The sequence below is a fragment of the Nilaparvata lugens genome, chromosome 8, assembly GCF_014356525.2.
Source record: "Nilaparvata lugens isolate BPH chromosome 8, ASM1435652v1, whole genome shotgun sequence".
NCBI lineage: Eukaryota > Metazoa > Arthropoda > Insecta > Hemiptera > Delphacidae > Nilaparvata > Nilaparvata lugens.
In genome coordinates this window covers 45,422,584-45,434,901 of record NC_052511.1, presented here as the reverse complement: position 1 = coordinate 45,434,901, position 12,318 = coordinate 45,422,584, and the positions used below count along the sequence as shown (strand labels likewise).

Genomic DNA, 12,318 nt, shown 5'->3' with positions numbered 1-12,318 from the left:
AAATTCCAAAAGGGAAATGATGTATAGAGATGTGTTTTTTCTATGTAAAGAATAGGTCATTTATTCCTTACTATAGATATTCAATGAGTATTTATTGCCGAACGAAGCTCAGTCATTTGTCTTGTTTAAGACAATGCAACATCAATGTTCTTGAATATGTCATTAACATAGTTATTCCATTTAGATAAGTTTTAAAAGTCGTCATTGTCAATGTCTTGATGAATTTGATGACTATTAGTGTTATCAAATTTGGTCCACTTAAATTATTCGATAGGTGTGATAAGTGGAAATTGGTCTACAAGTTTACTTACGACCTTATCATCTCTGGATTCTTTTACAAATTATTAAGACCAGAGTAATTTCAAAACCACGGAAGAAGATTGAATTCTGATAGTGTGATATTGTATGATTCATTCTACCTGTTCTGTTGTATAGTACATTATTTTGGGGCACTCTTTAAAAATCTATTGAACGAATGGAATGAAAGACTTGAAAATGAATGACGTTTTTCCTGAACAATGTGTGATCCATTAAATGAATTCTTTGAACAGGAAAAGTTCCATCGTCTAATTCAAATAATATTTAAAGTACTATGTTGTAGTTTAAAATCCCTTTCAAAACTATTGTATTTCGAATTGATTTAACTTTCAATTTCAAATAATATATTTATGTATAAAATCAAAACAATTTCACAGCTAGCGCACAAGTATCACTCTGCTGGCTGTACCAAAGATTTATTGTAATTTTACATTTGTCTGTATCTTGTATTTTGGCGAAATAAATATTCTACTCTATAATTTTCAAATTACTGCATAATTTTCAAATGTAAGAAATCAAAGATGAATTCATGAGTAACGGATTCATAGTTAGTTATCTTATTAAATAATATGCTCATGCTACTATTTAAATGCTATTTTCCATTAGATATTGAATATTTCAATTATCCTCGATTAGACCACTGACATGATCTCACATTATTTATCAAATCTTGAATTATTCTATAGTGAGTAATAAACCTCACTACTACTCTTTACTGTGACTTGAATTACGCTTTAGTAAGCTTCTAGAGTGTGTTATTTATATTTTCTTTTCAAAAAGACATATTTTTGGAAAATGAGTTGAATTATCCAAGTATAGTTGAAAATGATTATATTACATACTATTCAATATACATTTCACAATACAGCATTTTATTTATTCATTCATTTACTGTCTGTATTTATTCAGTTTATGTTAAGTTTTGTTGAATTTCTCTTTGTTTACAGACGCAATTAGTGAGAATAATCCGAGGGTGATAGATGATGCCAGAGCAAGGAAGCTAGCCACTGATTTGAAGAGGTGTTCCTATTATGAAACGTGTGCCACCTATGGTCTCAACGTTGAAAGGGTATTCCAGGATGGTGAGTAATTGTTCCATTATTTAATAATTATTATTAAACAAAATTCAAAATTAAATGCTGTAAATAATAATTCAATAGCATTTTAATAATTGCAATATCTCAGTAATTTCAATCTGTTCCATTATTTGTATATTCAAATCAAATCAAGTTTTATTCAATGACAACATTTACATAACAAATTCCGTTACACAAATGATATTACAGATCATTGAATACAATACTGTTTGCTTAAGAAAATTCTTATCTGCAAACATGATTATTATAACAATAGATATTGTTTTCATGTCTAATACTAGCCTTGAAGCTCTTATAAGAGTGATTATCAAGGGTTGTATTGGTCGAAAATTTCAAGTTCTAAAGGACAGCGACTAATTGTGGTTAACAATTTCTACTTCTAAACTATAGTGACTAGTGACTTGATTGACCTAAGTTGAATCAAGTTGAAATTCCTATATGAAAAATTTATTTCAAGAGAGTTACAAATTCAGCAAAAATGTTATTCAAACAATCCCCTCCCCCACAATTTGTCGCCTTCTTACTCATAGCCGATTTTTCTTACAATTTTATGAGTGATACTGTCTGATCTATTTTCCAATATTGTCAACAAGATATGTCATCAATCAAAACTTTTCTGAATTCATCACTTACCTTTTCTATCTTAATCAAATATTTCCCCTCGGAAATCAACAAAACTTTTAATCAACTAAAAAATCTTAGTTAATATATTAATAACAACAATATAAAAACTTCTAGTACCTTTATTATTAAAAAATTTAAAATATTTCAACGACTAGTTTCGACCATAACTTAGGTCATTTTCAGTTGAAAATGACCTAAGATATGGTCAAAACATGTTGAAAATTACCTAAGTTATGGTCAAAACAAGTTGAAAATGACCTAAGTTATGGTCAAAACAAGTTGAAAATGACCTAAGTTATGGTCAAACTAGTCGTTGAAATATTTTAAAGTTTTTTATAATAAAAGGTACTACAAGTTTTTATATTGTTTTTATTAATTTGTACAAAATTAGCCATATTAGTGAAGTGTCTCTTAATATAATATATTTAGAGCTGTTTCAATACAGATGTCCTCAAGCGATCCACGAGCTGTTTGATCTATTTGACCCAGACAAATTTCAGTAGAACCCCTATTCAAATTGAAGGGTTTAGATTAAAGCTAGAGTCTTCTGACTGTTTTTGACAGGGTCTATTCAAAATTGGACCATCACTAGAGAAAGCTTTTAGTATCGCGCATGTTTCATGTATCGCAAACGTCAATTAAAACAGAAAATTGAATTTGCCTTCGTTTATCTATGGTGACATTCACTTTAAACTGGCACCATTGGTTGAATGGGTAGCGTTGATGTTATCTATAGGAAATGCTGTCAGTCTAGAGTGACTATCACTACAGCGCACATTTTGTTTTTTGTTGGTGTAGTTTTTGGCTGATGTAGCGAGTTCAGTTTCGAACTGTCAGCATTCCTTGTAAATGACACCAACGCTTCAAATTGAAGCGATGCTGTAGGTTTGAAGTGAACTTCACTATAGACTATATCAAAGCAGAAATCTAATTCAATTTCAATTCAATTATATTCTTCCACCTTTGTGGGCATGCAGGGCTCACAGCGTTCAGTATTCATTTATTCAGTACTATTGGGTTAGTTTAATTTAAAGTCTAAATAATTTGAAAATTTAGTGGAATCCAGTGGAGATGTCGTCTATTCTCTGTTCCACATCAATTCTGTGTGGATTTCAAGTGTTCATGGAATTTCACACCTGTATGTGAATTTTAGATTTGATACATGCTCAATAAATTGAAGAAAATATACTGTATTTCTTCACTTTTGCAGTACAGTACATTAAAAGTACAATATTATTGTTTGTCTCTGATTCATTCCAATAAATACCAAATCCTGTGTATTTCATGAAGTCATGAAAAAATTCAATTGAAATGAATTTAAATGAGTTGAAGCAATTAAGTTTATCAACAAAATTCTACTGTTTTAGGATGTTTAACATGCCACTTTTATCATTACATCCGTGTGTTAGTGGAATAAGAAAATGCTGTGCCAGTGCAATTTCGCCCCTATTTTTCATGTACCTACTGTAGTTCGTCAAACTAAGTTACAGCATGAAAACTTGTAATGATTAATACAATTAAATGTATCAAAACAATTTTGAGTAAGTGTAATTATTGATTTACACTTGATACAATGTAAGGCTAGGCGCACACCAGTTAGTCAAGACAAGACAAGACATGATCAGACACGTTCAGTCACAATACTTCACATAGTTGCTTATGAAGACATGTCTAATTGCAATGACTAATCAGTGTGAGTTGCGTCACAAGCAACAATGTGAAATATTGTGACTAAACGTGTCTGATCATGTCTTGTCTTGATTAATTGGTGTGCGCTTAGCCTAATGATGTAGGCCTATCGTCTTTCCCAATGTTATTCCTCATTATTTTCTTCCCAGCTGAAGTTTTCAATGATCTCACTCATTATTTTCTTCCCGGATAAATTTTTCAATTTCTGTTCTTCAGTGTAATGCTGCTTGTGAATATGAATTCTTAAATTTTAATTATAAATTTGATTCTTCTTCACTCGCAGATGACTAGTCTTTTGGAGGAATTCCGTTTATGTAATTGAGTTGAATTCTTTTCTTTCAGGAAATTTTTTGATGAAATAAATAAGTTTTTAATTGATTGTTTTCAGCTTGCCAGAAAATAGTGCAGCAACGACTGTCAGCATCAACTACCTGCCTGGCGACGCCAACCAATTCGCGGCCGTCGACGCCCGGTGGGAGAGGGGGCCCCCCTCCACTGCACCCCACACCTTCCCCACCACTCGTTCTCCCCACACCGCATTCACCCAGCCATGCGCACACACTATCTCATAAGGTGAGGGTTAACAAAAAATATGAATGCTATTAATTTATTATCAAGTCACTATTGCTATATATTGGTAGCATATTTTGGTTATAATTCAAACATGGGTTTTTTCAAATTCTATCAAAGAAGAAATCAATGTTTTGTAGCTGTCTATATGTATCTTTTCCGTTTAGGGCTACTTTTAATATAAATAGAAATAAAAATCTCAGTACCCTTTTTTTAATTATTTTATGACAACATAAAATAAAATAATTAAACTAAACATAAAATAAAACAACATAAAAACTGTTGTGATAAAATAATTTAAGAACGGGTACTGAGATTTTTATTTTTATTTATCTGACTAAATGTATATGCAACCGCCACTAGAAAAGTACTATTCTATTATATCATCAACTCTTTTATATTCTCATGGCTTTTATCTGTGGGGAGTCCAATCGTCACATTTTTATGTTTAATGAGTGTTCACATCCTACTGACAACTTAAAAGACTTTTGAATTTTTAGTGCCCTTCATTTAATTGAAAATCACCACTTACATCTCTAGGACGAGGGGAAACGTTATTACATACTAAGTTCTTGCTCTTGAACGGTCTTCACAGGGAATACATTTAATGAATATCGCAAACTGTACAGGAGATTGTCTTCCAAAGCACATTATTTGAAAATTTCTTTTCTTTACGTTTCTAGACCAAGAATTTTCGTAGGTACTTGGTTGCTGTTCAATAATGTGTTAGAACGTCTTCTTGAAGCATGCGTTATTTTTGGTCAAAATTTTTTATGATTTATGTTCAAAATACAGCACCTAATTACTTCCTCTAAATATCAGTACTTAGTGAAAATAATGATACAAATAAGAAGTAGTTCTGAGCTGACAATAATTGCTATTGAGCTCCAGTGTAAAGGTACAATTCCGTAGCGACGACTGGAGTCGCGTGGTTGAGTCGCCGCTGCTAGAACAAATAACCTATAATTTCATCAGATTTGATGATTCATTAGATATGAATCGTAGAAGCAATGTAGTAGCCAACACTTCTAATTCATCTGCCACCATAACGTTCATAAAACATAAAAATCAAATTGCACCTTCAAGGAGAACTTGCAACTTATAACTTCGTTAATATAGTCTATTTATCTTTTTGAGTTTGGTGCTCATGGCATTTGAAAGAGTAATATTGCTGGAAACGTTTCCTCCTTTGGCATTTTTCTAAAAATGAAATTATTCTGCAATCATATTATGCTACATGCCATGATCTTAATGCATAAGGGTCATAAGTCAGTTGGGCACAAAATGAAATTACTCTTATCATAAGACATTCCATTATAAAAACGAATAATTTCTTGTGACAACTGTTTTATGGTTGACCTGGTAAAAATATGTATAATTTGTTTGAAAGTTTGTCGATTTGAGGAGAGGAAAAATTAATTGAATAGATTTGAAAGTATGAAATCTATTCTTCATGAGTTTCAGTATATTGTTTTGAAAATGAGATTTGAAAAGTTTTAAAAACGTTTTGGAAAGAATCGTAGGTTGAAGCGTGTTTATTGAATGTAAATTGGAATACTGATTTTTGTTTCATTTTTGACAGGAATTATCACTAGGCTTGAATAGGCAGCTAGCCCACAATCTGTCGACGTCGAGTCATCAGCTGCATAAAATGGATATCCTCGACAACAATAACATATCGAAGCTAACATTGCAAACAGGGCCATCGGACAACCTAATTATTCCGAACGCTTCACCTAATGCTAAGGATTTGCCCACGCCCAGCTCAACACCAACTACTACCAGGTAGAATAGAATGATTCCATTATTATACTGTTGCTAAAAGAATGAGCTTGCAAACCAAGGTTTTAATCTGATATTCAATTTTCAAGATGAATTATTTCGACATATGCAGACCAAAATATTTGGACTATTATTTATCAAACAAAATTAAGAAATTCAGGTGGTTGCCTGTATCTTCTTCTCTGGATATTGTATTTGCTTTGCAAATAAATGGAATATAATATTATGCTATTATTATACAGAGAAAGTCATGTGTATGGGTACCCTTCAATAAATTGGAAACTGTTGTAGATATAATACTGTAACTTTCAGGATAAGTTATTGGCCAAATACTCTACCTTATGACGTACAACTGAATTTCAACCCCTCATAAGGGGGTGTTTTGGGGGTTGTAACTCGAATATTTTGAATGTAAACACCCATTGTGTGGTACATCATTTTAAAGGCCTTTTAAGGACAAGAAAGATGGCATCGACAAAAATGTTCTATGATACTTGTATTCAAAATGGCGGCTGATTGAATTTTAGTTTTTAAAGAAATGAGGGGTTGTAAAACAAATATTTTGAACGTAAACACCCATTTTGTAATACATAATTTTAAAGGCCTTCTCAAAACTAGAAAGATTACATCAACAAAAATTCTCTATGATACTTTTATCCAAAGTGGCGGCTGATTAAAATTTATCAATTATTTCTTTAAAAACTCAAACTTCAATCAGCCGCCATTTTGAATAAAAGTATTATAGAAAATTTTTGTCGATGCCATCTTTTTAGTTTTGAGAAGGACAACAAAATATGTTTTGAAAACGCTTTTGAAGAAGACATTCAGAGTTGAGCGTTTCTATTATTTCCCCAATATTATTCTAGTTGTAAACAATATTTCTCTTACAAAAAAGCTAAGAAAATGAATATTCCATATACATGGGAAATCTATGTATTAATGTAGAAATTCTGATACAGTAGTTCATGTAATTTTTCAACTCATTTATTGATGAGTATTTATTGTTATATTGATAAGTATTAAAATAATTTGGAAGGAGAAAACAGCCAATTTATTTTCTATCGAGTAAAATAGCTATAAGAATTTGCAATTGTGAATTATATAACTGTTCCATTTCACGAATCGTATATTTATTTTCTATTACAGAAAAACGCGTAGAAGATCGAATCTATTTACCCCTTCGAAGAAAGGCGATGACAAGCTGAGGAATGGCTTCGAGCTGGGAAGCGGCAGGGCGATTCCCCTCAAGCAGGGATATCTGTACAAGAAAAGCAGCAAAGCTCTCAATAAAGAGTGGAAGAAAAAGTATGTCACACTCTGTGATGATGGGAGGCTAACATATCATCCTAGTTTACATGTGAGTAAATAATAAAATTAATTTCAAATTCAACATGTAGCTTACATTCAAGTGAATATTAAAATTTATTTCGAGAATCAAGTTTATTCCTAGAAAATTTTACAGTAATAGAAGGCTTACATAATTTATTGCCTAATGGAATTTCCCCATAAGTCTATTTGTCTGTGTGTGGAAAAAAAATGTTGTACTTGTTAATTTGACATCTCCTATTCCCACATTAATGACGATCTGTTTTTCATGTATTAACCTCAGTAAACTTGTTCAGCTTCTTTGAAACTTTGAGATTTTCGAGACTTTTTCTGAAAACTAGTAAAACATGTAGTATTTTTGTAACTGACAATTGTGCCCAGTGCTTAGAATTTACGGTGATCGGTTGATTGCTTGAGTTTAGCTCCGCTAATGTTATCATAAAATTGTCATGATGAGCTTGAAAATCGTCTATGGATACCGTACTCGAAGCCAAGCTGCACTGAGATTGGCTTTTATCTGTATTTTTTTTTTAAATTATTCCACATCTCCCATTCAATCAATGATATCCATTCAATACCTTCTGACAATACCAATACCAATACATACAATCTGAAGTGAATCACTTCATAGAACTGAAGGCTCATTCATCTTTCCTCTATATGTTCCACACAAAAGCCTAGGTTCGAAGTTGGAATCACCATCTGGAAAACAAATAAAATCTTTTAATACTTTGGAAACTGCGAATATTTACTACAGAAGTACCGTAGTAATAGCAAGTGTATAATAATTATTAAACGTTACTACACTGTCTTTCATTTTTGTAAAATAATGAAAATCAATTGATCTTTTTTTTATTTGTGATTCAATGTATCATAAAATTAAACTTTGTGGCCTATGAGTGTGAGCAAACTCTTTTGAAAAATCAGTCATTACATTTTGTTCTGTTTTTATTGTATTGTAATCTGTATTGTACTTTGGACAATCTCATGACTAAAGCATTTTCTAATTAACTTCTAGGTGCTTATATCACTATTTTGTTTTATCCAGTTCATTATTCTTGTAATTTGTCTTTTCTAGGACTACATGGATGACGTGCATGGAAAAGAAATATCGTTACAGTATGTGACAGTGAAAGTTCCTGGTCAGAAGCCGAGGGGATCGAAGACTATTGTCGCTCCACCCACCAACGGAGTCAACGATAGCCTAGCATCTCTTTCTATCACAAGTGAGCTGTTCATCAAAGTCATCATCCACATAGTATTGCTAGTGTTAATTCATAAGATAATAAATAAGTTGATAAGTTTTCCTGGTTATAAAGGGACCGGCATATTAATCTGACGATTTTGTGGTAATTGTTGTGTTGACACCACTGTCATTGAAAAGGCGGGAATGGTGTACATCGACAGGTCTATTCATGTCATTTCAGTAGCCAGTATGTCATAGACAAGTGAACATCGAGCGTTTGTGATTGAAGCTTATTTTGATAGAAGCTCAGTTATTTTAACACAGCGTTTATTTCGCTGACATTTAAATTTAAATCGACACGCGCCTGTTCCCAGTAGGAATACGATCCTTTTGTAGGTAAAGAATTTTAGGAGCACGTTGTCTGCTTTATAAACAAACCCAACAGGACGAGAACGGACAGTGAGAACGCCTAAAACATTAAACTCTAACTCGGTAAGAATAGCTATTAGGCTGTTACACGGTCTCCATGACGTTCAGCAGCGAAACATTCTGTTGCGCTAGCCATTTCTGATCGAAGTGTACGACGAATTCTTTATTTCGACCTGAAATTCCATCCGTATAAGATAATGTTAGTGCAACAACTCAATGCAAATGATAGGGCACATCGCAAAGCCGCTCACGATATCATTCTCGAAAATGTCCACCAGGATGCCATCATTCTTTCAAGTGACGAGAGGCACATTTTCATTTGTTGGGATTTGTGAATAAACAAAATTACCGTTTTTGGGCAGCCAATAATCCACAAAACTAGGGGAAGTCATTCAACGAGAAATTGAAGTAATTCCACAAGTAATGATTGAGTGAGCAATGGCAAAATTTAGAATTAGCTTAAGTGAGTGCGTGAAAAGTAACGTAAAACATTTGGATTACATAATCTTCAAATGGAAAAACTTTGTGAATGATCTATGTAATTCACTGTGGATTGCAAAATTTGATCTTTAATTTGATATATTACATGTTTTAATTGTAGGGAACATACTTTGATTATTATCCCTCAAAAATCGACAGGTTTTTATGCCGGACCCGGTATTATCGTTATTAATGTTTTTAAAACATATTTCTTCTCTTTCAATAAATTAATTAAATGTTTGTATTCAATTCAGTTGCCAACCATTTTGTATTGATTGTCATCTTCCATTGAATCAATTACTATTTTGTATAAAAGTTCATGTATTGTTATAAACACTATTCCTCTAAAAGTTTAAGTAGACTTGTGAAGTTTCTCGTTTATTAAAATAATTGTTACATCGTATTGTTACAATGCCTTAGCGTTCTATAATGTTTTATTTTACTGAATTCATTGTGATGATCTTCCAATCATGTACGGTATTGTAGATTGACACAAGTTTCCTTTCGCAGGCAATGCCAGAATACATCTGATAAATGGATGAACCAAATAAAATGTATATATTCCGACTTTATTAGTTTCATATTCTGTATGAATTATAATCTATTCATCTTATATTGAATCCCTTCTCGGCCTGTTGTTGAATGAGATGAAAGTGTTTCCAAGTTTGCAAGTTTAATATAGCTTGATAATCTTGAAGTGCGTACAGATTTAGGCACCGCGAACACGAGCAATTCACTTTTAATCAGCCGATGCCAAGCTTTTCTGAAAAAATACAGATATAATCAGCTGATTAAAAGTGAATTGCTCATGTTCGCTGCGCGTATATCTGTACGCACCTCTATATAAAAAATACATTTTCTTGCCATTGAAGACTGTTGAATTTTGTGATGCTTACTGCCTTTATGTTTCTCAAATTTGAATTGTCTTTCTTCATTACAGGTTTCCAAAGCAAAGAAAAGCGACAACAAGACAAAGTCATGTTGACAGGTTTTGAAATATTGAAGGAGCCCGGCAGGTTACCCCATAGGTTGGTACAGTATAATGGTTTTTAAACAATTTATCATTCCTTATAAAGTTTCTAAAATAATTCTAATAGTAGATTGTGAAAATCTTGATTTTCTATCTCCTAGTTACCTAGTTGAGTTATTTTTATTTAATGTCACGATTTTTTGTGTCATGAAGAAAGCAGTCTCTTGCAAATAAATCAGTCACTAACTCAGTAATAAAGTATTTGTGAAAAGCTTTTTTTTTTAAAATAAGTAAACAAAACTTATTGATTAGAGTATGCTTCAAGAAATCAATGCAATGAATGATTAAGAAGAACTGGAGTGATTTATTATTGATATGACATCTTTGTCAACACATTTCATGAATATTTTATGTAAAAATATATGACTACTGTATTGTTTACTCTATCCAATAAATATATAAATAAATAATAAATAGTCTTCCGACTTTCAACAATCTGCATTCTATAGTACTTACTTGAAATATTTTCATCCCAATTCTCCATGATTTCAACTTTTAAGAGGCTTCAAAGATGTCTTTCAATTCTAATGTTATATTCATGGTTTGAAATTTCAGTAGAACTGGTAGTTCATTCAACAATCGTTTTATTAACTTTGTATTTATTTTTCAGCAATGAGGAACCAATAATCATCTCGAATAACCTGCATATCAATGGGAGTAGTAACGATAGTAAGGCTGAGACACCAAACGTTAAGAAAAGGCACAGGCGAATTAAGAGCAGTGGTGTCAAAAACCAAGACTGCGAAGGTAACCGTCACATATTCTCTACTATGATATTTCTTAACAAATCACATTTATAAATTTTCATCGAGTTATATCATTTCAACTATGGCTCAACGCACACTCACGTTACTCAGGTCGAGAAGAGACTGGACTCTAGTCGATAGCATGTGATTTCAAATGGTGACAGTCGCGGAGACTAGAGTCGACTGGTCTGAGTGTCCCAATTTGGAAACACATGCTCTCGTCTAGAGTCGAGTCTCTTCTCGACCAGAGTCGCGTAAGTGTGAGTTGAGCCTCACAGTACTTATGTGACAACTTTGGATGTTCTTTAAATCAAATGCACCTCTTTGGTTCATTATATAGGAAATGGCTCTCTCACACAAGACATTTGAAATTTACTTGAATTGACAGATTTATTCAAGTTTCAATTTTCAATAACTAGATTTCATTTTATACATAATTATCAACCTCGAGTTTATTATAGCTAGTTTAAGTTGTCTCACCTTTGAATTTTCGAGCTCATCAACTTCACTTACATTATCCATTCTTGCTCCTTTAATTGGCTCATTAAAATAATGTTGTTAATTGAATTTTAGATTCGGACGGCTACGAGTTTCTAATAGTGTCACTGGACAACAAGCAGTGGCACTTCGAGGCGGCTAATTCGGAAGAACGTGATGAGTGGGTGACAGCTATCGAACAGCAGATTCTTAATTCATTGCAGGTAGGCTAAACTCTATTCATTATGCGTAAAACAAATGGTGCTGGACAAATTGTATAGAGTGTAATAATACAATTTGGTTATCATACTTAATGACAGGGGTTTCACCAGATTATATGCCAATCATAAATATCAATACATTATCAATGTGAAGTTCAGCAATAGGTGCGTACAGACTTCTACGCCACGAACACGTGCATTTCATTGTTCATGAGCTTATGCTTTTCTTATTATTTCTGTATTTGTACAGAATCAGTAAGATACAGATATAATAAACATAGCATTAGCTGATGAAAAGTGAAAAGCGTGTGTTCGTGGCGCAGTAGTCTGCACGCATCTTAAT

General features: G+C 32.6%; 1 protein-coding gene across 4 annotated transcripts in view; it reads left to right on the top strand.

Annotated features, from left to right (window-relative positions):
* Positions 1-12,318, top strand: part of LOC111043392 (centaurin-gamma-1A) — a 264,095-nt gene that overhangs the window by 239,191 nt on the left and 12,586 nt on the right. For all 4 annotated transcript variants that reach the window (XM_039434910.1, XM_039434913.1, XM_039434912.1 and 1 more), the window contains 8 exons: positions 1,266-1,400; positions 4,117-4,301; positions 5,881-6,083; positions 7,227-7,437; positions 8,485-8,632; positions 10,442-10,529; positions 11,142-11,278; positions 11,851-11,978. In XM_039434910.1, coding sequence (XP_039290844.1) covers positions 1,266-1,400; positions 4,117-4,301; positions 5,881-6,083; positions 7,227-7,437; positions 8,485-8,632; positions 10,442-10,529; positions 11,142-11,278; positions 11,851-11,978 — 1,235 coding nt within the window. The remainder of the gene's footprint in view (positions 1-1,265; positions 1,401-4,116; positions 4,302-5,880; positions 6,084-7,226; positions 7,438-8,484; positions 8,633-10,441; positions 10,530-11,141; positions 11,279-11,850; positions 11,979-12,318) is intronic.